At 37.5% G+C, this 26,077-nt stretch overlaps 1 protein-coding gene across 1 annotated transcript in view; it reads left to right on the forward strand.

Annotated features, from left to right (window-relative positions):
• Positions 1-26,077, forward strand: part of SCAPER (S-phase cyclin A-associated protein in the ER) — a gene marked incomplete at its 3' end in the record, with an annotated part of 113,450 nt that overhangs the window by 53,615 nt on the left and 33,758 nt on the right. The window contains exons 20-22 of the mRNA XM_010193279.1: positions 10,812-10,948; positions 15,555-15,620; positions 24,185-24,311. Coding sequence (XP_010191581.1) covers positions 10,812-10,948; positions 15,555-15,620; positions 24,185-24,311 — 330 coding nt within the window. The remainder of the gene's footprint in view (positions 1-10,811; positions 10,949-15,554; positions 15,621-24,184; positions 24,312-26,077) is intronic.

A 26,077-nucleotide genomic window follows, 5' to 3' on the forward strand; every position in this document is an offset into this window, starting at 1 on the left:
TCAGCAGGATAGGCTTCAAGCTATAAGCTGTCTTTCCTTCATCGTATTTCTGAAACTTGGAATGCTCTTGCTGGCCCACATCATTCTGGTATTTTCTTTGGTGCAGTAACAATGTTCTGTCTCCATTTTCTCTCTCTGCCTAAATGCATTTCTTCCATCACACTTAGAGCTTTACTTTCTTTTTACACTGCTGTTTTCGGTGCTATTGATTTCCTGTCCCCTGCCTTAATATTCATATTACATCAGTTCAGCAAAATATGTAAACAACGTATGCAATTTGGTTTCAGTGACTTCACTGGAATCAATCAGTAAGTCTGAAGTGAAGACTAATTGTTTGCTGCATCAAAGCCTGTGTGACACGAAGGCCATCACTGAGGTGCCCGCTGAAAGCCATAGGACAACATATGGCGACTTTGTTGGAACTGAGAAGTCTCTGCAAGGACCTTGTGGACTTTTGCTCCCACCTGTAGCTCCTAGGTTATTTATTGGGTTTTATGACCCTCTGTTTTACCTCTTTTTTTTCTTTGCTTTTCTTGTCTATGCTAGTTTGCTTTGAGAAATACGTGTAACATTCCTTACAGCTTCCTTCTCTGAACCATTGTCCTACCTCTTGTCTGCACCTCCTGTCATTTAAATACCATAGTTTAAAGCTACTTTGAGAGTATAAATAATGTAATTCCATGCAGTCTATGAATGTTTCCAATAAGTGAAGGGTACTTTAAAAAAACATATGAAATACATAAGTTGGCAGGAGATTGGTTAATTTATATAAGGTGCATGCTAAAATTGTATTTATTCCGAAGTGGGATGGAGAGACATTAATGGACCTTCGTTTGCGTATGTAAAAAATGCTCTTTTTTTATCAAGGAAGAAAACTGACTCTATTGTCATGATATAAATGAAATGTAAGAACTTCTTAGAGGTATATTTAGATCAAATGAAAATATAATCCTGTGATGGAGCAGAGAGATTGTTGTTGTCTGAAGATTGACAGCGTTAAAACGAGAGGATTTATAGAAAGCCATGGTTGGTTGAGCCCACCCACATTCCTTTAAAAAAAATCCAGATCGCCAGCAACTAAAGCTCACTCTGTGGTGTGGGCTGTCAAGTTGGCTTCAGTTGCAGTGCGAGCCTTTGCTGGCACAGCTCTGTCTGGACTGTAGCGGGGTCTGATTTACAGCGTGACTAACGGAGCTGGCATGATCTCCTGATGTAGCCGCTGTGCCCCTGGCAGGAACGCGCTCTTGCCGGGATGTGGTGAGAGGCTGCCTGAGAACGCAGAGTTGTGCTGGTACCACTTCCATTCCAGCCATGTAGGGTTTATAGCAAAGCTGATGTTCATATGAGTTTCTAAAAACTTTTTAGGGGCGAGGGGTTGTTTTTCTTTAAGAAATGGAGCTGTTTTCTCAAAGGTGTATGCTTCCATTATTTCTTTTAGAGGAAATTACTGAAGGAAAGAGATGTGGGAATGTTTTCATGCCTGACCTTTCCTCTTTCTTCTGTATTTACAAGGAGCTTTCTTGTTTGGAGGAGTGGTGATGCCTGGAATTCACTTTTTTTTAAAGATATATATTTCACTGTGTTTTCCATAAAATATTTTATGTACTATAACTATTAGTTTATTGCTTCAGCTTTAGCAGTATTGAAAAATGCTTTTTGTTTTCCTTTCTCAAGTAGTGTTTTCGAGTTAGTTTATTTAAATGAAGAATGCTATCCTATGAGCTCCTTTTGTAACCTATCTGAAAGATATGATTAAGCAAAATGGAAAATAGTAACACTAAAGATGAACAGTTTTTAAATTTCATCTAATAGAGCAGTTTGAGGTGTTTATAATACCTGTGGGTGTGTGATATTTTAAAAATCGTTATGCAGGTTTAATACTTCTCTTTTTTTTTCCTCCCTGAACATTAATGTGTATGCAACATATCCACTTGTATTGTGTTGTCAGGTATGTTTTTAGCCAATTCTCATTGTCACTCTAAGTGATGAAAGTCCTTTGCATTCAGTCTTTTAGCATTTAGCTCTTGTGTTTGATTATTCAAGGCTCTGGACTAAGGCTTTCACGTGGGTCTGATTTTTTCTACTAGAAACTCTGTGAGCCTGAGGTTTTTAGCCTTGGTCTTATTCCGCTGTGTGTTTGCACTGCTGTCTCATCTGAATACTTAAATGATCAGTTGTGACTGTTACAGTACGAGGAGATGATCTTGACTCTGCTCTGGTGGTATGTAATACTGAAATCACTTCTGGGTAATGCAGTGGTGCATATGGTTTGGTCATATATTGAACAATATTCCTATTTCCTTTACCCACAGAGTTACAGAATATAGACTTCATTGTAAAGTAATTTTTTCTTTCTTGGCATCTGATTGCAGTTTTCCAACAGTGGCCCATTTTTCTTTTCTATTCTCAAGGGAATCAATCTGTAAATCACCGACAAACAAGAACTCCCCATCCCAATAAAGCCTCAGGTTCTGGTTGAGTTTGCTTTACTCAAATATTTTTTCTTCCTGAGGAAGGGAGGATTTTCTTAGAGGGGTGGTTTGTTGCTAGAGGAGTGGAATTGGGCCAAGCATCTGTGGTCCTTTTTTGTTCATGGATGTTTCATATCTGTTGGATACCTCTGGTCCTATCAGCACAGGATCTCTGGCCTTGTAATTCTGCTGTGAGTACGTTTGTCCTAGAAGAAGCTAGAAGTCATGAACAATCATGTAATTATAAAGTTTAATCTGTGATGCAATTTGCAGAAGGTCTCTTGCTACTTTGTACATCAATTCTAGATTTTGTACTTTACACAGCAATAGTGTCTTTAATATATTATAAAGTGTTGTTTTTCTTGGCAAAAAAGTGCGTGATTAATTGTTTGTTGGCCCTGTATTTAATTGTGATAGATCATTGCCAACAGCTTCACCCTTCCTCCTTTTGGCTTGGCTATCTTGAATATTCACAGGCAGTAAGAAAAACTACTGCTGGCAGGGCTACCTGTACTCTCATTCCCACTTTCTCCCTGCTTTGCTTGCCCTTGCAGCCAGATGATAATGTCACCACCATCCAGCTTTCTTCCCCAGTCTGCAGAGTGATGCTTTCTATGTCCCATACACAGAATTCTTGTTCTTGTGAAAGGAGCTGCTTTATTTTGCCTTCCATTCCCACATTTTGGACTGACAAGTGGGAAGGGTAATGGTGCTAAAAATTCCAAGAAGTGTCTGAACCAATTATTCAAAATATCATTTGCTATTTATCTTAGTGGCAGGCTGTCATATAACTGAATTTATAGACAATCAAGGTAGCTAAAAGTGCAGTAGGTAATAGCAATAAAAACGGTATTTTTAGTTTTAGTTTAGACATGCTAAAAAGCAGTATTAGTCCCTCATCTAAAAAATTTTATTTCAATTATATTCAAGAAGTGAAAGTACATTCTAACATAAAAATGTGAATAACTTAAATCTTGATTTTGAGAAAATACTTCAATATCCATTCTTTTTATGACCTGTTTTTTCACGTATGAAGCACTCATAAATAACTCTTATTAATGATAACTGATAAATGCCTTCCTTAATCTTACCCATATTCTGGAGTGTGTCATCACTTGTGGTCTGATAACAGTATTTGATCACAAACATTTATCTTTTTATCATTAAGCGTTAATGGCCCTTTGTGTTGCAAGCTGTCATTGGTTATAATGTTGAAAATGGAAGTTTGCATTTGATATAACTCATGGTCTGCCTCAGCATCTGTTTTCCATATTAGGTACTGTCCTAGGCTGTGAGGGGAAAAAACCATTGAGGAGTTTTGTTGAAACGTGTAATAAAATAATGAACAAATATTCCTGTGGTAACATGATTCAGAATTAAACCTTAAAACCTCTTCAGAATTTGGCAAATATGTCCCTTAAGTGATTATATACAAGCAAGAAACTGTTATTCCTGACATGGGTAATAAATATCAAAAACCTGTTTAAACTATTTTCTGCAGTTACAGGATATAGTTTATTTTGAAACAGGTAAAGATACTCTACATGTTAGTCTGAAAGATATATGTAGGCTTCAGAATAGTTACCTATTGATTTACTAGAATATGGTCCTTATGTACCTTATACAAAATACTCAACTTGCTGTTGACTTCTTTCATTAAAAAGTTAAGTGAATGACAGCAATTTTTATGTGATCTAAGCTACTACAAGTATGTCTTTATAAACTTTCTCATTTTTAGTATTTTAATGCTGATACTAGAGGGAAAGTAAGAAGTGTTGGGAAATTCTGAAGATTGAATTTAGATAAATAGCTAGAGTCAGATATTTTTCAAGTTGCCTTGGTCTGCAGAATTGGGTAAGAAAACTCATAAGAATGGCTTTTCTTTCCAAACTTGGGGATTCTGTGTTGGAAAGAATACAAAAATAATAAGAATAACCAGTCTTACAGTATTCTGGCACTTCTGCTTCAGTTCTGGCTGGAATCCAGAGATACAGACGGCAATGAAAATGAAAAATAATGGGGGGGGGTGAAATAAACTTTTCAGATTTGAAGAAGGTAATTTTGGCTGGTTTGGGGTGAAAGTCCAATAGCCACGAGGGTTTTCCACGTATACGAATTGGTTGATTTAAACATAATGGAAATAGCTAATTAAGCACTGTGTCACGCACTGTGTAAGCCGGACCATACATTGGAAATACCTGTTGCTAGACAGTAAGATTTCACTCTGCTACTGCTTTGTGGTAGCACAGGACCCTCCAGAGCTTATAGAGAGCAGCAAAAAATACTTGATATACTAGGTGATGATTCTGGCCACTCCTGCCAGTGACTGACTGGCTTCAGACCAGGGGATTTTCAGAGCCTTCCTTCCCTGGCAGTTACAGCTGCATATTAGGAGGAATATTGAGCTTCGTGAGAGCCAACAAGGAGCAACGTGGGCGAGAGAACAGAGGATCTTAAGTTATGACCACCCTAGAGCAACAAATGCCAGGCTGTGATTTTTTTCTCGGCTTGAGCAAGTAGAGGTGCTTTACTGCAATATTGTCCTACCTGTGCAGTCTAGCCCCAGGCAGAATTCATAAAATGACAATGCTTATTTAAAAAGAAAGATGAGGGAAAAAAGTGACAATAATTTTAGAATAAGGGAATTTTGTTAGGAAGAATTATGTTTGGCATACTTTACAACACAATTTAATAATGTTACTATAAGTATTTGCTGAGCGGTATGAGTAGTAGCTTGCGTGTAATACAGAGAACCAAAAGTGTCATTGTCAAAGAGACTCGGTAGGAAAATAATGTTGCAGTTGTGTTCTGGTTTGATAAATACTTACGTGTGCAGTATTTCACAGGTCAAGGTTAGGTATGTCGATGTTGTTGCTGTAATCAGGACGTTAAATGGGGAGGGCTAGGCAAGAGTATTGGTCTTGTGAGTGGGTGTTGTATGAAAAGGGTGTTAATTCAGAAACTTATTCTCCAGCTATTGTTTTTCATACCGATCACTGAGGTTCAGGGTCCAGGTTATAGTATGGTTTTCCTCATCTGAACCAAAGTGCACTGTACTCAAGTGCATAGCATTTCAGCATTTTGTAGTAGTTGCTTTTCATGGAAAAAAGATGTGATTATTTTTGTGCTGAAGTCTGGAAAATTTACTTTATTTCAGAGAATATTGATAGTAATGCTGTAATTCTTTTAATAAACATGTCATATAAGAAAGAGGGGTGTCATTCAATGTATAGAGAACAACTTGGTTATAAGAAGTGCTTAGTCAACTTAAAAATATCAACTTGAGTATATGAAATGAACTGGCTGGTTTTTCAGGCAATAGAGAGTAGGGGAGTAGGCAATAACCAGCAAAAATGTAACCTCATGGATGACCTTATTAGTTTAGCTATAATGGTTTTGGCAACTTGATTTCCTGTGTGGTTTGTAGGTGAGGCTCATCTGTTGTTTTCTGGAAAGTTTCAGGATTCTCGTGACTAAAAGTCTGAACAGTTGAGGGTGGAGGTAGGAGAGAGGAAAAGCAAAGACGTATTTTGTAAATAGTGTATCTTGTCTGCTTTATTGTGGCTGCAGTTTTACCTGTGCATTTAACGTCAGTTCTTATCAGCTCGCTTGTAAACAAAGCATTTGAACTTTTACAGGGAATTTATTTCGGTTGCTTTAAAAAATATTTTTGTGTTACATAAAAATCATAGGAGGTCTATATGTCTGTGTCAAATGACAACGTGTCTGTACAGAATGCCATTAAATATCCAGCTGTATCTATTTCCCTGGTTACTTTCATGTTTCATAAGCTTTTTCAGCTAGAGACAGTCTGCCTCTGAGAAGCAGGTATAGTATACCTTGTGTTTTTTAAAAATAGCCTTTGGTTTTGGTGAATGCACGTAAATAACACTGCAGAGAAATAGCTGGAGTATTTCTACTCTAATGCCATCACTATACGAGTACATATAGAGGCATATGTACAGATGATGGTGAAGAAACACATCGACATTCAGCTCTTGTTTCCATATTTTGCAGCTGTACAGCACAACATAGTGCAGACTGGCTGCTCTTTGTGGCACAGACTGGCACCTTCATGAAGGCTGATAACCTTATTTTGTGATGTAGTTGATCTCAGCTCTGCAACTTAGAGGATTAGTTATTAACTACAAAAAATGATGGCAGAAATCTGATACATGATGACCAGCAAAATTGCTATATTATGCCCAAGTCTTTAAAACAAAGCTTTAGAGAAATTGCACAGCTAAAATTGGCATTGCTGGTGTAGAAACAGAAATTGCAACGAACATTTTTGGTAGGGTTGAATACAGATGTTAATAACAGAAGCTTTCATTAGAAAAGAGCGTTTACTTAGTGCGTTGCATTTATAGTGGCCTCCAAAGATCTGATGGTTTACGAACATCTTAGGATTCAGGGTGCTTATCAGGCAAAATGCTCAACATAGCACAGAATCAGGCCAGTAATGCCCTTTCACATTGTCATAAAAACAACCCCCAGAATGCCTCTGTAGAGAGGGTAAATCAGTCTTAGTAATTCTTACTGCATTTAGCATTTACTTATATAAAAAAATAATAATTTTAAAAGTCCTGAGTAGATTACCCAGTTATTTTGCATTACCTTTATTAGAAATTTACAAACTTGAAATTCAGTCATTTCATTATTGCTTAAAGAAAAGCATTCAGAAGATGAAAAAGGTTTACTTTCTGAACACTGCACTGACTTCACTCACTTTCATACACTTACAGCAGCTACTGTTCTGGTCTGTTAACCTGTCTAACCAATGGTAGTGCAAGTAAAGTTACTCACCAATTCAGTCATTTAAAGGATTGGACATCCTGTACTTCAGTGTGACTCAGTGGATTTAAAACGCTGGTTTTTTCAAATAACTGGTAGGAGCTTAATAAAACACGGGAATAAATATTTTTACGCTGCTCAGAAGCATAATACAGCAGCAGCTATCTTCAGGTGACAACTGGCATTCAGTACCAAGCCATTAGTTATACTTGTTTCACACCTGAATGGTGTAGATCTGCCTACTGTGATAATCCTACGCTTTGATCTGTACCTTCAAAAAATGACTGGTTTTGTGACACAAGGTGTTATTACTCTGGTCTCACTTTAAAGAGCTGTATGGATGAAGTCTGGTATTTATCCAGACTGCCACACGTGAAAGCTGAGAACTGTGAGAAGCATAATTCACAGAGGTGCTTGAGTTCACAGGAACAAAATGGTTTGAAACTGTCCTGTGTGTTGTTGGCAGCGAGACCTCTCTTAGCCTTCGTGGGCTGATGAATGAATGTGCTTGTTGAACCCTGTAGTTCTCCTCAAGTCATCTGCCAAGCCACAGATTAGATAAAGAGAGATGAGTGCCTGCTAAGGGGATACAAGGTTCACTCATCGTTTCTGCCCAGCAGAAGTCTGATGTGTTTGCAGTTGCCATTGTGCAGCCCGAGGACAGCAACCTGATTGCACCTGCATGGAGATGTCCTGCCCCTTCTGTAGGATGGTGTGCATTTCAAAGTGCAGGGTTAACTTCATTTTGCTCTTGCTGTCACTTTGAAGGATATAGTAAATGGTTTGAAGATCTGATGAACTAAAAAAACCAGTTTCACTGTTGAACAAACATAGAGAACTATAGTAATAGTCCTTGTGAATTTTGTATGTTTAAGTGCTTCATCTCACTCATAAGGCATGAGGAAAACTAATGGTAAATTATAGTGCTAGGGGTGTACTAGTTCTGTTTGGAAAGCAGGGATGTACATATCAAATCCCACTGAAATAATTAATTTGTTGCTGTTTTTAATAACTGAGCACCCACAAGAATGTCACCAGTGAAGTCCCCTGAAGCTTGGTGGTGTCATAGTCTGTTCTGAGGAAGGTCCTTTCTTTTGTTCACATTGCAAAACTCAGGAGCATCAGTTTCCTGTGAAGCTTCAGCCTTATGACCAGGTTTCTGGTTTCTAAAAGCAAGTTTAAGAGAAAAAGCTATTTTTAAGTGAGTGTTGAGGGATTCTTCTCTCTGAGGAGACAAAAATTAACTGGGATTTTACAACCAGCACTGGGATGGTTTATGTTCTGTGCTACTACAGATTATCTAAGAACTAACTCATCAAAAATGGAGGTTTTGCTAGTCTTATACTACTGAATCATGCTCAGAGGGCCTTTTGAGCTACCTTAAAGTTTTCCTTTAAGAGCTTCGTGCTAAAATTAAATGGGTAATATTAAGGTGGGGAAAAACACTTCTAGAAGCTGTTGGAATGACTGTTGTGTATGGTTATAGCAATATCTTTAGTTTGAACAACTTGGACAATACTTTGGGGGAAAACCTGTTCGGGTGTACTGGGAGTCAGTACAGTGATAGGGAGGCAGGCAGTGTAGCCGACTGGAAGTCAGCATTACTTTTCAGATTTGCTTAGATTATTATGCTTGATTTCTTACGTCTAATGGTAATTCAGCATTCATTTTGCATTCATATGATTTAAGATAGAAATTTCAATTACTATTTTGACCAGATATATATTGCTAGGTTATGTCATGCTGCAGTGCTTTACAAAAACTAAATGGTCTTTTTCCAGGAAATTTCACAAAGATTTATTTTGTTTTCAACAAGCATAATCTTTTCCTGAATCAGTGAAATAACATATAGGTTGTTTTCTGGAAAATACTGTCTATACTTTTTTTTTTAACACATCACCTGTTACTTTTAGTTTTAAGGATACTTTCCAAAAAGGGAGGAATAACCACATCTGATTGTGGCACTAATAATTTTCAAGGATAAATTATCCTAATAAGCAATGATGACCTATACTTTGTAATGTGTTCTGTATTCTGTGAGAAAAGCAATGTAAGAGAAGCCACAGTATATTAAAAATATTAAAAATGGGGTAAATATATTCTAACAAGTGACATTAAACTAGTTCTTTATTGTTATTTGTGAAAATGACCGGTTGGCTGTTGTAGCCCATTAGTACAAGCAGCCATAAGGCGATATGGAGATAAGGTGTCCACTTTTGTGTCAACGTATTTGAGAGATTTCAACAGAGTGCATGTGTCTGTTCGTCTTCTCATCATAGAGGGATGTTACAGTATCAGGCAGAAGATCAGGTTGCACATACTTTTAAACTGAAGCAGAGTAAAAGAGAGGACATTGTAGTGGTTTAAGTGGGTCACTTTTAAAATTGTGTTGATTACATTTGTTTAAGTTTCTTGCACTGACAAAGGTCTGAAGTACATGGAGAGTTCAGAAGGGGTCAAATTCAGTAACGCGTATTTCAACTGGAAAGTAAGTTTAGAAGGGGCACTCGAGTAGAAGTTCTTCTTGGTTGTTGAAATCTAACTTGCTGCACAGAGAACTTTGAGTTAATTTCTAACTTGAGAGAACTGAGGAGAAAAGGTAGCCACCAGTTCAGCAGCTGTGGGGTTTTTTGGAGTTTGGGTTTTTGGGGGGGGTTATTTGCATGTATAGTTTCTGGATAGTCTGCTGGTCATTGGAATTGTTACAAGTACTTACATCTCCATTTATGGGATAGCATAGGTCAATCAAAATTGAGAACAGCTTTAGGGGAACAGCACTGCTGGTTATTCATCTCTTAATGGTAAGTATTTATTTCAAACATAGACCTTGAACTGTATTGGGGTAGTCTGTACTTTCAGTGAAAGTACCTCTGGGGAAACAGGAAATTTTTTTGTCACGTTTTTTAAGAAACTTGAAACAAAGCATTTATTGACAATCATGTGGTGTAATCACATTTTCTTTTCTTGCATGCTGTTACGTAAAGACAGCACTATTTCGTAATCAAAACGTTTCTTCTGTGGGCAACTGAGATTTTACTTCTATGCAAATGTGTTAATGTGAAAGGAAAAGTAGTATTCCTGTCAATAAATGGTAAAATTTTAAGTAGTGGATAGTTTCAGTGTATTTTAACAAAAGATAAGTTTAGATTTTCGTGAAGAGTTAAAATAATAAATCAGAATTAATTCATATAATACAATGAGTTATGTAGTTAGGGTAGGACATTGGTTTTATGTAGCTGTAAAAGGCAGCTTGGAGAAGAGAGAGGATGTCAGCTCAGAGTTCATACTTGTAACATTTTCTTGAAAGTGAGGCCAAATATTTATTCTCCTTAACTTCTCTCAATAATTATTCTCCTGTATTACAAAATACCCATGATGTATTCTCTCTGGTGTGAAATAATCTCTTTCCCAAAATTGGTCTTAAAAATTTTCTTAATTTGCTTAACCTTTTGTTAAATATTTACCACTGTTGTTTCCTGGGAAGATAATCGATAATCTCCATCACATACTGTATAAGATTAAATATTGTTTCAATATTTTCTGCAGGAACACCTGTCACTAAAAAAGTACATTGTGGATATTGTGATCGAGAGTTCGGTTCCTGTGGAGCCTTTAAAAGATGGAGAGGAGAAACAAAAAACTAGAAAGAAAACCAAAAAGCTAAAGGCACGGATGAACTCCAGGTAGTACATGTTTCTTTTTTCTCAAATTTATTTATTAAAGTTTTGTTCTAAACTTCGCTGTTTGTCCTTTAGCGTGAGTGCAGTGGAAGGCTGAAAAAAATTATTTGCTTTGGGAGTGTCTTGAAAATAACACTGATGAGTCAAATTTATGGCCACTTTCTCTGATTGAGAAAGAAAACTGAATATCGATCTGGAGCCCTTGGTTTCACCTGTTAAGAGCTTTTCTCATAATTGGATGCCAGTGCCCTGCCAAAACTGTAGCCTTTTCTAGCGTACAATAGCATGTTTAAATTTGTGTAAACCATGCCTATTTTTCTTTCTAGCTATTGATTTTTTTATATGAAGTATCAAAGAAAATCAATAGTAATCAACAAATAGAAGTCAGCCTGCTATAGTGTCGAATCCCATGACTAAATTTAATCATTTTTAGTTGCCTGTCACAACAAAAAGAAAGTTAAAAATGGAAAGTGAGTTGTCAGACCTGCAATTCGTTATTAGTCTAAAAAGTGACATCTGTGAATCAGTATGATGTGCAGGACATCATTACATCATGAGCTGACAGAGTCGGTCTTTATGGCTGAATAGTCCCAGCTGAGGTTAATACTTAACTCAATATTATAACGTATTTTTGCATTTATGTCTGAAATACTTCTCAGAAGGTAAGTTTCGTTGGTACGTATTTTCTGTGCCTTTTCTTTTTTTTTTTTAAAGAAGAAGGGTTACAGATAAGAGAGAAACACCTGACTGGATTTTCAGAGCGACAGTAAAAATGAGATGGTTTATTAACTAATGATAGTATTAATAATGGCACATCAGTCTTCAAAACTGCAGTACTTTTGTGATGTGGTGGTGCTTGGTTTTCCTCGTTGGATGAGCAGATACCCTAGCTGGACGCAGCATTAGAAGACACTGTTGAAACTGGATAACGTATTATTCCGGGATTGCTCAAGATGCAGAGTTATTCATATTACCTGTTGATTAAATGCAGCTATTGGGTTGAAATTTAGTTCTTTCTCAAGAGTTGCTTCTGTTGAATTTAGTCAAAGATTTTTCAGATTTAGGAATACAACCTGGTCTGGTGATCCTGCTCTGGCAGGGGTTGGACTGGATGATCTTTCAAGGTCCCTTCCAGCTCCTAACATTCTGTGAAATAATAATTTGTTATTGGCACTGATAGTTGAAAAACTTTTTCAGAACATTTTGAATTCTAACGCGTCAGACTGCTAAGTGAGTCAGCAAATTCATCATCAGAAATTATAAAACAGAAATAAAGGGGCATTATTTTCCAAAGGTGATACATTACTGAAAGATACAGTGAAGGTTTCAAAATTGAAGAAGAGTTTTATTGTTGAGACATGAAGTTTCATGTTTATTCAGCTTGGTTTTTGTTTTTAAAGGGTGACTGAAGTTTTCAATGGGATTACTGTCCTTGTAGATAGATGTGGGTTAGGTTGAAGATTTCACCCTGAGTTTTTAAATGTTAACACAAAAGACTTGCTAATAAAAATGTCCAGTAGCAATATGAAGCAAAGGTTCCATGGAATTTCAGACAAAAAATTGATGAGGGGAAGGAAAAAAAAAATCCATTTGGGAAATTAATTTTAGACATGCAAGTCTTGCCAGTCTTCTATAATTAATAGTAATAGTAACATTAGTAGTAGTAGTAGCAGGTGTAGTAATGACAAATACTGTCTGGATGTTCCTGCATGTAAACTTTTTACTGCTAAGATGGTGAAACATTTTCCATGTTCAGAAAAAGGAAGAGGGCTATGTTAAGTTACATGGCTAAAGCAATAGCCTCCAAATTACAATATTAAACACTAAATTAAATAATTTAGGTAATGTCTACTATGTTTCTGCCCAACAGTCTGGACAGTAATACCACCAGATGGCTGGGAGTTTACTGCTCAAAATCAACTGAAAACTCAGGTGGAATCTGTAGTTAACAAACTTAAGTTTGTGAAGGGTTGTTTGAAGATGAAGAGCATTTGATGTCAGTAATTCACATAGTTGCACAGTTTGTTAGATTACCTACCAATCATGTTTAGTACATATTTGCAACTATTACTCTTTTCTAGAAAAATAAATATAACAATATTATAACTAATAATATTATGTATAAATATAACAACCCCTCTTATACCTCAAGACTTGAAATTATACCTTCATTTCAGTTTCTAGGAAGCTGTGATATTTTAAACTTGGAAAAAAATTAGTAGCTGTGTTCAAGTTATGTTTCTGTTCCTCTCCTGAGTTTCTAGATCGTAATTCACTATTACAATATCAAAGCAATGAAGGGTAAAGGTGAATGAGGGGATAAATTATGATCGATGGGTTATTAGATACGTTGAGGAGTTTTGTTAATCTTATTAATAGTATTTATAACCCTAAGCCATTAAACTGGTGCTATAGTAACAACTGATGTATAGCTAAGTAAATTATCTCAGGTTAACATATGTGAGCTGCTGTCAGAAGAATATTTTGGTACCTGCATGGCAAAAGAAGGCTTGGTGAAAGCTGACCCTCAAGCTGCAGAGGTGCAGTCCCCAGCTAGGAGGTACAAACAGTGGAGATACACTTTGCAATGGATTTAAAGCACCCCAGTCATGTTCATTTAGTAGCGGATATTTTAGGTGATTATTCATCTTTGACTGACTTGTCTGTAGAAAGCTCAAAGCTGAAATGTGTTGTTTCTGGCTAAGGCAGGAAAGAAGGCAAAAGGTTAATAAAGGAATCTCACCTTCATGTTTAATACTAAATTCACTTGTGATTAACAGCTTTATTAATGACCCACAAGTCAGAGCCTGTGGTAAATGTAACCATATTTGTATGTAGCATAAGTTGTATAGATTAAGCCAAGGGCAATATGAGTAGCTTTGGAAAACTTGATCTACTTGGGTAAACAGAAAATAGAAAGACATGATTACTGTATGTATCTGAGGGAAATTATAGGATTTAAATCTTTACTAAATAATTTTTTTGCGGTGCAGCTTGGAAACACATTTCCCATTGGAGCCATTGTCCAAATCTTAGATTTGGAAAAAAATCCCCTTCAACTGGACATGTGTAAAATTGACAAGAATGTCCGCTGACAGCAGTTAAGATTCAGAAAACTGGAAATTCATAGGAAACACCGTTTTTATGGGTGAAACTTTCCCTGAGACAGGTTTTGTTTTACTTTGTGGTTTGTTTTTTTTCGGGTGTTTTTTTTGTGTGTGTGGTTTTTTTGGTTGGTTTTTTGTTTTGGTTTTGTTTTGGTTTTGTTTTGTTTTTAATACTGCCGTCCTGAGGGACTTTTGGCACTGTCTTCTGGGACTTGGTGTGGGTGCTCTTGGTAGAGACAGATCACATACCTAATCACAGATTTAGTCCAGCACGCCAGTTAAGTTTCCTTCAGGTGTGCTTGCAGGTCTTTTGAAGACTTTTCCAAGCTGTGAACAATGTTGTCACTTGTTCACCAGAGGCCAGAACCTTAGGAGGCTTGAACAACACATTTCCCTGAAGTCCCTAGAGATCTGTATTGCATCTGTGAAGTCTTCATTTCTGGATAAAAACCAAAAGAGCAATTTTAACAAATCGAATGTTTTTAAGAGCTAAATGCTTTTACTGCTTTCTGGATATTTCTTCATCATGGGGCTTTGTCTCTGAGAACTGAATTTTTCTGCATTACTGTAGTGTCTGGATTAGTTTTACTTTGTGTGTGTATGTTGTTAAAAAAAAGTTACAGTATTACAGACAGATCACCAGCACAGGCTGCCCAGAGAGGTGGTGGAGGCCCCATCCCTGGAGATGTTCAAGGTCAGGCTTGATGGGGCTCTGAGCAACCTGATCTGGTAACATTGTCCCTGCTCACTGCAGGGGGGTTGGACTGGATGAGCTTTAAAGGTCCCTTCCGACCCAACACATTCTATGATTATTGCTGTGAATCCTGTTTTGATGAGCTGGTGATTATTTTCTCCTGCTGGCACAGGCTGGCCAACAAAACAAGCAGTGGAAAGAAAGTCTTCTCTACCTCTTCCTACTTTTTGGCATCTGGCCAGTGTAAATCATAACTTCTAAGGGACTAAAGAGGCTTGTGTTTCTGTTTCCAGCAGTAAAGCAGTCATTCCTGGAGGTATTTATTATTTATGCTGTATCTCTATCAAGGTTCATTATGTTACAACACAGTTATTAGTTACATAAAAAATACTCCTGAACTTGTAAATATAACAAACTCTTTGTATGTTAATTATAATCTTTGTAGTGATCTTCTGACCTGCACTACATATCTAAATAACTAATGTTTTCATCAGATGAATGTGGTGATTTTATGGTAAGCAATAGGTAACTGCAAGTGTGTATATCACTTGACCATTTCCTACCATTTAGAAAGTCAACTTAAAGACACCATTTGCGTACTGGTGTTATTCTAAAGTGGTAATATTAGTTGGAAATCATTAATGATCAGTAGTTAAGCATGAGTATGGATTAAGATGAGGCAGAATTGACAGAAATGCCATGTGTTACTATGAAATAGAATAAACCCAAGAGTTAGAATTATCTTGCTGGTATTACATACTGTACACTTTAGGCAATAGTCAATAATAACTAATACTTTCTTCTCCAGGGCAAAGGAATATGAGAGTTTGATGGAAGCAAAAAATCCCATCTCTGATTCGCCATTTAAAGCCAAGTAAGCATTTAACTTTATATGTTTTAGACATAGACTTTTTTTTTCCCAACCCTGTCTGTAGCTAAAGTGCTTCTGAAATTTTCAGCGGAGCAGGTGTGGTAAGGTCCCCACTCAATCTGGAATTACAGATCAATTTCTAATACAAAAGGTCAGGCCTTGTAAATGCAATTTTTCTTCTGAAGACACTTTTTGTAAACCATGTAAGATGCAATAGTAAAGAGAACATATGCTCATCATTTCTTACCTGGAAGCAAGAGGGTTCCAGCTTCAACACTGATGGTGAAAATTCAGCTCTGGAGTTCTGGGGCTGGAAAATCTTACATTTTGCCTCCATTTGGTCAGAAAGAAGGGTTCATATTTGGAAAACACAGATACTTTAATGCACAGATGTCTTAATCTGGCATTGAGCTTTTTAAAGAATAGACCTTTTGATTGTCTAGGATAAGGCACAGTAGATGGTACGGTTAAAACAAGACCTATTATCACTGATTAATTCATCCTCCTCAGTTTGAAACTGAAAATTGTTCAACTTTTGCTTTCTGATTCCATTGAAATGGATTGGCAAAAAATGCAGAATATTTGGATAGAACTCAATCATGTCTTCACATGCAAAGTGTGGGCTTTGAGCTTACAGAAGTGAAAGACAGTTTCAAGAAAATACCGGCCCGGTACTCTTATGAATTAAAGGAAATCCTTCCTTAAAATTGTTTAGAAAGGGGCAAATACAGAACAAAGAGTGTCATTATGTACAAATGCCTGAGTCATCTGCTTCTTTTGCATGCTATATGTGGTTCTGGTTCTTCATCTCAAAAAACATATGAGAGTTGTTAAAGGTTCCGAGAAGGTAGGAAAGGAAATCAGTAATAATTTCTGGTATAACTTCTGTATTGAAGATGAAGTAAGCTAGTACTTCTTCTGGAGAAAAATGTGATAATGGGAGGAAGTTTTAATGGGGATATGTTAAGAGATCTACAAGGTCATAAATGGTATGGGAGACATGGGTGTTGATTGTTTGCTGTCCTTCCTGAATGAGGTAGCACAGAATGAAGGTGGAGCCAGGTTCAAAAGAAACTAAAATCAGTTATTCTTAATGTGTTGTGCAATTTGATGTATGGAACTTATTGATGAAAATCGCACAGGTGCTAAAGGTCTGCCTTCATTACTGCAGTTGTAGGAAAGTACATCTAGCCCAGGAGATACTTAAGCTGAAAATGGCGACAAGAAACAGATTAGGAAAGAGGATTATGTATGCTTGTATTGATCTTAATGTTCCTGAGACATCTGTTTACAGTTCATTGTTAAACAGGATAGTGGGCAGATGGTGTGCCTTTCTTATAGTTGTGCTCACGAAGTCTGTGGCAACTCAGTCAATGGGCTGTGGTGTCTCAACAGTTGGACTCAAATGCCTTCATCCTAAAGTTACGACTGTTTTCCAGGTTGGAAATATTTGTCTTCAGAATGAGGTAATAACCTGTACCAGATCCTGTATGTTTTGTGGTTGCTTCTATCACTCCTAAAGAGCTGATATATTTAAAGGTAGCACTTTTTATCAGTTAGGATGTTTAGGTCCTTGCTGTTAGGCTTCCATGGCTGGATATACAACTAGACTGTATGTCTTCTCTTTCACGTAGTCTTTTCAGTAGTTTGCAAACCTGCTGCTGAATCTCAGTACGCGTTTTAAAATAATAAAAATCCATCACTGAGGTTTGACATAAGAAAACGGAACATCTCCACCAGATGGCACACCTGCATAAACACACTGGGGAGAAGGGTCTGTTGTTGACTTTGTTTCTTAATAATCAGCACTTCAATTTTCAAGATTAGTTTCATGGCAGATTAAGACTTTTAGATTTGTAGCTTGTGTGTTTTTCTTTTCTTTGCTACCAGAAAATAAAAAATTAGAGTCTAATTGTCAGACAGGAGAAATGTGGGGCGTTTGAGTGACTCTGAAAATACTGGTGAGCTGTAGTGCTTCCACTTCAGTTTCTTTCTGACATCTGTTTCAGTGATGTAATTTGGTCAGCTGTGACTCAATTGCAATGCAACAGAAACTCAGATTTTTTAATTTTCTTTTTTTAAATCTCTTGACTGATCCTGAATTTACCATTTTAATTTCTCTTAATGAAATTGTAGTACGCTTTCAGGCAGCATCTTCTGTTTCATCTGAGTTCTTATTTTCCTCCTTTATTGCCTCTATTAGGGCTCTACCCTTTTAGATGTGAACCTTTGTGGTGGCCACTGTATGGGGAGATTTCTTTTCCAGTCTTCATGTAGAAATTTAGTGATCCAGCGGATGCTTACATCTAAACTTCTAGAACATAGTTTCAGATATCATAGGTATTGTTATTTCTAAAATTACATGATTTTTTACCTACCATGAGGGCTCAAATGTTTGCAAGCGTTTCTGAACTTGAGGGGGTAACAATGGGAGTTCAAGTCTGAACTGACTGTTTCAGAAGAGAGAGAGAACTGTCGATGAGTCAGCTGGAAGTGATGTTTATTGAATATGGTTTACTTGACACAGTACGTAATACAAATTGGAAGGATGGAGAAGGGTAGTTTTGTCTCCTTCTGTAAGGGGAAGATGAGAAGGTAAGGAGTTTCATGAGGCAAGAGTTTTAGCCCAGATCATATCTATTTACCTAAAGAAACATATTCTTAATACAGAATTAATAGGAAAACACCTTTGAAGCAGAACTAAATACAGAATCCCACATAACCAATGGGAAGAACTAGCTGACACAAACAGCTGATCTCCACTGAGATATTATTGCGCTGAGAAGCTATGAAAATAGTTAATTATTGTCTTTTAGCCAGAACGCAGTGTACTGTACTATGAGCTAATATTAACTGCTACTGTACCTGGCTGAGAGAGAGTAAACTCTTGCCAATACTGAGAGTCTTAACAGCTCTCCAACACATACTCTTGGGAGATAGGCAAATGTACTGAGAGAAGTCATATCACAGAACGAAGGGGGTAAAAACTGAGTGTGCTAAAGGTGTTCTTTGTGTCAAAACAAGTGCCAATACCTTCTGTTTATTCCAAAGGAAAGTTTGAGATACTCAGATTGGAGTGGAAGTACACTAATGAACAGCAAATACTTTTTAATATAGCGGGCTGTGGAATTTTAAAGTTAAAAGGTTGGGTTTTTTTTATTTCTGTTTAAAATGTGACACAAATGGTAGATTTCTTTATTTGCTTAACAGAAGCAAATGTATTTTAGGCTGAAATCATTAAATATAACTTTCTCTTATGCTTTGTTGCTTATGCCACATTTCTTTACTCCCTCCTTTCCTCCCAGATTGATTGTGTCTTCGCAAACAACTAAAACCATTTATGGAATGCAATTTCTTATCTGATTTTAGTTCTTAGTCATGTTGTCAGTTGTTACAGAAGTAAGACAGAATCCAGAATTAGTCTTTGGCAGGTAAAAAGCCTTTTTAGATCACCTTTAAGATTAAGCCGCCTTAATATTATGAGACCACTGATTTCCTGCTGCAGCTGATAGATTGTTTCAGTAATTCTTGTTAGTTTATGATTTGTAGATTTATAAAACCTTTTGCACTAAGGAAGCACTGATCTAAGTTCTTTCTAAGCTTTACAGTGGTAATACAGCTTTACATTGGTAATATCAATAAGCAGACAGGGTTTAACCCCCTACTCTAATACTTCAGCCAGTCTTTCCTCATGCAGGAAGGAATTTTTCTTTTCGTGGCTGCCTTTTTTACATACCCTTTTTTTTGAACTATGTAGAGGGACTCTTCATATAGTATGGAAACAAGAATCACTGTTATCCTGAAAAAGGACTGCAGCACAAAAAGAGGAGAGTTAGGAAATGAAAAATTAGTTCCTGTAAGAATCTGCTGAAGAAAAAGTGGGAATGCAGTGTGAAGTTTGTTCTTGCAGAGGCCCAAAGCTAAATGGCTTTAACAATACAGTTCTTTCTTGTTTTCCTTCTGGTATATCAGTGCATTCGCAAGATCAACTTACCACCTAGATTTTCTTGGTGTAGTGGTCTAGGGTCCAGTTAGGCCAGTTATAAGATATCTTAGCAAAATATTGATTACTGGAAAAAAAAAATCAGATAATCTCTGAAGCTGGAAGTTTTTGTGGAAAATTTAGTTTCCAAACTAAATCGATTGGAGTGTGCCACCATGTATATGAATTTTACTGCCAGGGGTCAAACTGCAAGCAGAATAAAATAGTACAGGGACTGTACATTGTTTTAAGAGGATACAACCTAAGTCCCTGTTTTGGCCCGGGCAGGAGCTGCCACAGACTTTCTCAGTTCTCTCTGGGCACAGGCTGCATCAGGAAGAATTGGGGCTGTGTGTCCGGCTGGCGTCTGGCCACCCTCGGCAGGAACGCGCAGGAGGAGTAACTGCTCCTTCCCTACAGGAACTGCACAGAGTCCAGTGCTCTGCCCAGTCACACTAATCCTTCCTTGCATACATTGAGTGTACAGCCAAGGAATCACGGATTTCAATGCGGAAGTGCTGAAATATATTGAAGTTACTATTTCAAGGCTTTTTTTTCTAGTGATGAAATGTGGCCTGTAAACATTAAGAGATCCTTTTCCTTTAGGCGATAAAATATATTAAACCTGCTAAAAATATTTAGCCCACACTAAAAAGAAACCTCTAATTCATACGATACTTTGTTTTAATTTTTTTTCTATATTTGCAATGTAAACCTTTAATATTGATATCTCCTTTTCCCATTCACAGTGCAAAAAGGTCAGATAATGTATTTGTATCTGCTGTATACACTATTTCTTAAACTCTGTGTTATCGTAACGTTCCAACACCAATCAGTGCCTTATGTCCTTTCTGCTATTTCTTCTGCATTCTGAATTATCTGTTTGTGTGCAGTACTAAAATCTTAATTAGTGGGATGTAAATAATTTCAGACAGGAAGACATTAACTTTAACTTTTCCTTTTATTTAGCCCAATAAATTTTCCGTTATTTGTCATTCCCTCTATGGCATAGTAAGCATAGGAGAAATGCCAGTTGGGGGACAGAAGGAAGATGAAATAATTGTCTTGAAATGTTTGGATTTGAACTCAATAGTATTTCCACGTAGTCACTGGATCAGGTGTTGGTACCACACCTTATTAACCTACAGTGCATACTAAGAGTGTACAAGGCACACGATATGCACAAAGAGTTCTCTCTTTCCAAATCCGTTCATAGCAACGATAAATCCAAGCACAAGTCATCCTGCATAGATTTCTAGTCCTTTGAAACAGCCCTAAAATTATTCTTGTTTCTCTGATGCTGCCAAGAAGTCTGTATAAGGGATATTAAATTAAAATAATGTCTCTAAGGTTCACTTGGTGGGAGGAGGGAGTTTTTATTTCCCTTCGCTTCCCCTCGTGATTACATAGTATACGCTTGTCCCGATTTGAGCTAAATAGAACTGATTTTCTATTTAGTGATTTTACTTTTCAGCTCAGTCTCTTCTAAGTGGCTGAACTTGCTGAAACTAACGACGTGTTTTTGCAGACAGTGTTCACTTCTACAAGTGATAATGCTTGCATGTTATGTAAACATCACAAGGCCCCTGTCTCACCATGGGTGCCGTATCTGAACCTGCGGGAAAGAGCGGACCCAAAACTGACCAACGAGGTATTCCATCCCACGTATGTCATACTCTGTATAAAACTGAGGGATCATGAGGGTCTCGACCCTTCCCTCCTGCTCTGCTCTGCTCTTTTCTTCTGCAATGGCTGAAGTCCGAGCAGATCCCTGCTAGTTCGTCTGCCTCCGATCCTGATCCATGTGTTCCTGAATCCAGTTCCTGCATCAGCTCCCACTGCTGCTGAGTCCAGACTGGGACTTTTCCAGTGCCCTGCTCTGCAGAGCCTCTGGTGACGTCATCGTCATTGAGGGGGCGGGAGTGGGGGGAGGATTTTATATTGTTTTTTATATATTTGTACATATTTGTATATATTCCATAATTTTCCCTGTTAACCTTATTACCCTGTAGTATTAGTATGATTGTTTCATTAAATCTGTTATTTTTCTTTTCCAACCCAGAAGTCTTTCTCCCTTATTCTCTTTTCTCTTCTCTTCCTGGGGTGGGGAGAGGGGTTAATAGAGAGCGTCTGTCCAGCATTTAGTGGCCAGCCCAGCCCTAAACCAGGACACTACCTTTTTTTGGCAGAAGACCAAGGTACAGTAGGATATGAGGATGTAAGAGGTAGTTCTTTAATGTGGCAGGACTGAAAATTTATTCTTCACGTTTCGTACTGTATGATGCTGAACACACCCTTAGAAAGTTTAAATTTTGGTAAAAGTGTCCAGAAAGACTTTTAGAAGAAGTGGAAAGCTGGAAGCTTTTCCTTGAGAGTTAACGTGTTGTACAGCTTTTTTGGTTGGGTTTTTTTTAAACTGAAGACAGAAACGGAACGTGACATTTAACTTACGTAGCATCTTTATAGACTGAAGATAAAATAAGGGAATTTGTCAACAGAAGTAACAACGTAATATGGTTATTTTCTGTTTGAGTCCTTGCGAGAAGTGTTTTGTTAAACCTTACGTGTTTTGTATGCTGATGCCTGATGTAGATAAGGAAAGTCCCTTTCGTTCGCCTCTGTGGTTACTCTGGGTTGAATTCCATACCTCTGGTGTTCAATGATGTTCAGTCTTGCTGTCTTCTGTCAGACGAAGTTGCAATATAGTGTGGTTGTTTTTTTCAGTGCTTTATATATGCTTTAATCATGGAATTTGGCTAGACGTTTCAAAGCAAGAAAGTCTTTATTTTCGCTTAATGCGCTAGGATATAGCCAAGGCAGTAGCTATTCTAAATCAATCAGAATATCTGAAATATGCTGCTTCTAGATCATCTTTCTGGAGTGCAGCGATTTGATTTTTCATTGCTGCTGCAATCCACTCCCTATGATCAGCAGAGTTAGTGGTCATCTGATTTACTGTCCAAGACTTGCAGTTATTTGTGTTTTGGCTTTTAACTTTCTTTCCCGTTTTAGCTCATGGATTACTGAGTTAGACAGAGGTTTCCTCCAACCTCATTTTCCGCAAAGGAAATAGCAGTGCAGAAAATCTCATCAGGACATAATCTCTCTTTATTTGTCTTGTCATAGAAAAATCCTGGCTGGGTATTAGTGGCTTCAGATGATAAGAAGTCCAAGACTCAAAATTCTGCAAATCATTTCTGTTTGTGCTTTAGAAACAATTTATCTTTTCAGAGTCTCCTGAAAGCTTTTAACAAAGCTCTTTAATTTTTTTTGAAGAAAAGTTACTGTTTCTTGTTGACTAAATGCAAGTGCTCTACTCCTGCCCCAAATGAATATTCTTTTTTTTTCCCATACATGTTACTACTGTGTTACAATCCCCAGCTGTCCAGTCTCCTTTCTCGCCTCTTGGAGTCCAGTTGATGTAATTTTCTCCTTGCCATTACTGTGTGGTCACTTTGCGAATGCTTTCTGGCTCTTTTACGCTGATGATCTCCCAATTTATGATAAGCATTAGTACCATTCCCCTCTCTCTCTTCCTCCCTGTAGAGCTGTGTTTGCTCCTAGCCACAACAGTGTTTCTCCCACTCATCCTGTTCAGTTACCACCTTCTTCCCACTTTCAGTACAAATTGCTCAATAAATCAAACCAAGGGTACTCAAACACTGAGCTTGCCATTAAAGCAGCCATTAGCAGATATTAAGGCAATGATTGACAAACACACGGCAAGTACTGGATGATGCTTCCTCCCTGCTTCTCTTACTCTCCAGTTCAGGGACTCTGTTTAGCATTTGTATCATTTGCCTTAATGGGTCTAAAGATGTAGAAGTCTAGATCTGAGCTACATACTGACTTCATGCTGAAGGCAAAGAAAGAGAAATTGTTGGTCCTTTTCCCCTGAGCTGCTCTCCAGATTGAAATGAAGTGAAAATTGAAATGAATCCTAACCCATGTGTGTCTACATCTCTCCTACCTCTGCGTTTTGGCTTCATTACTGACCCTCATTAATAAAATGCCCTTTCTGTGGTAGTCTGCAAAGTCACTACTTTTCACTTATACAAATTACCCTAAAGAGCCATTTCTTTTACGATGCCTATAAGAAATTAGCCAAGTAGTCTGCTATTCTATTTCCCTTACTCATCTCAAGAGCAAACTACTCAGCTAAGTGGAAGGAAAAGATTGCATGTTAGAAGAAAAGGAAGATGAAACCATGTTGAAAATGAAGATGGTGAAAACTAGCAGGGTAAACTGTGGAGGAAGAACAGGGAAATCAACTGTTGCACAGCCACAGAAACAAACGTAGCTAATCAAGAAGCACCTTTATGGCTGTGCTGTTCGCACTATTTCTGTGCCATGTCCCTTAAAAGGTAAATAGTGGAATGTCAAAACACCCTAAGCTGACTGTTACCTCCCTGCTGTATTGCATATTGTACATACCGTTCACTATAAATGACAATACTACTTCTACAGAGACTGTCACGATTGCTTTGTTGAAATTCAGTTAGCAGTGTTTCATTACGGAAATGAAAGTTTGTGGCCAGGAAAGTTTTTGCTTTAACTGCCCTTTGTTTTCTGTTTAATGTTGAAGGTTACAGCGATTGGCAAAAGATCTTTTAAAGCACCTCCAAATGCAGGATAGCTGTTCAGTGGGGAACAACAAGATTTCTGCTCTGGACAGAACTCTAGGAGAGATCTCTCGTATTCTGGAAAAAGAGGTATTGTGACTGCTACTCTATAACCTATGATTGACCTATAAGCTGTGTTACCCTCAAGTATCATCAGTTTGGATTTGGGGATGTTTTAAGCGTGTATTGTACATGACCTCTGTGTAACAGGCAGTGTCTGCTATTACACTTTTCTGTGGTGGTTGCAGCAGTGGATGCTTTTATTTATACATCAGGTTTTACATAGGCAGCTTTGCAGAAGTGCTGAAAACTCACTCAGCTAATAAAAGATTATCTGGATAACGGCCATTTCAGTCGCCTGGTTTATAGTGCATACCCACAAACTGCTTTTACAATAAGGGACCAAAACAGCAGAGAACAGAGGAAAGAATTTGAGCCAGCTTTGGTGTCACGTATTGTGGTGTTATGGCTGAGTTTTGAAGGAGCACAAATATATTGAATTTTTCCCAGAGTACAACAAAGCCTGTATTTTTTGGGTAGATCTTTGATAAAGGATGAAGGTACGATGTGCATATATGTATATGAGATGTTTCTGGGTTTGAATTTTTTCAGTGCTGTGTTTGTAGACCCTGTTTTGTTTCATGGTAAGCATTGGATTTTTTTAACTGATAGTATAGCATTTGCATCTTTTTTTACTGTTTCATCGCGGCCAGTTTGCTGACACAGTGCTTTCTGTCTTGTAACACTTTTTTTCCCTCCATTAGGACCACAATATTTGAACTTTCAGCTGGAACCGTTATGTTCTGTTCTCTCTCTAAGCATTAGAAAGTACTTCTCTTTTGTGTCTGTAATCAAGAAATAATGTAAATTAGTTCTGAGAGAAACCAAATTAATGAAATCTGAGGAGGGGGTTACATCATTGTGATTCGGAGTATGTGAAGATGAGAGCTCTGCTCGGTGCTTTTCACAGCTTAGTCCATGTGAAACACAATTGCTCATAGCACGTAATTCAAAATACTCAGCGTTGCCTGGGATGCATAGGGGTGTACGTGTACTCTGTGAGTTACTTGGAACTGCTGATCAAGTTTCATAGCGTTTTTGAAAGAGTTCTGACACTTTCACATTTTGCAGTGTTTGTGTTAAGTATTGAAAGATTCGCTTTTTGCTTATCTTAAAATACAGAAATCGTGTTGTTGCATGAAAGCTATAAAAAGATTTCGCTTTTGAAAGTTATTTAAACAATTATTGAAAACTGTTATTGGAAAGTAGTGTTATATCCAGTCTCTCATCAGTAGATGCTTTCTGAGACTTTTTTTTTTAGAATCAGACGTGAATTGCAACTAAATCTTAATCCTTAATTCATAACATTTTTGCTGACCTTGGAGTCTGCAGTGGGGAATTATAAAAGATAAGTTTGATAGCATTGATAGGCGTGCAGTATTTTGTTGTTGCTTCGGGTTTTTTCCCAAAAAACGTTATTCTGCCACTGGAGAAGTATTTGTAGATCTGAGTGCCCTAATCAATAAGGTCAAGAAAGATGGATTTCAGTCGCTGGCAGTGTGTTTATGGCACAGATCGTGCGTAGTCATTTATAGAATTGGATAGTAATTCTCATGTTAACTTGCAAGTCAGAAAATCAGCAGACATGTATTACATGTCAGTGGGCGGTGAAAAGAGTCTTGATGGTGTCAGTCATCGGCTGAGAGGAGGAGACTGACACTGTTAATTGAATTTCCCTGGAGAGCATAAAAATATACCATAATGGGGGGTAGGAATGAGGGAGTGGGAACCACACAAGCTGTCAGTGTGTGTGAGCTGATAACATTGATTTACCCTTGCTAATGGTCTGGGTTGAA

The sequence above is a fragment of the Mesitornis unicolor genome, unplaced genomic scaffold (genome assembly GCF_000695765.1).
Source record: "Mesitornis unicolor isolate BGI_N332 unplaced genomic scaffold, ASM69576v1 scaffold2371, whole genome shotgun sequence".
NCBI classification, from domain to species: Eukaryota; Metazoa; Chordata; class Aves; order Mesitornithiformes; family Mesitornithidae; genus Mesitornis; species Mesitornis unicolor.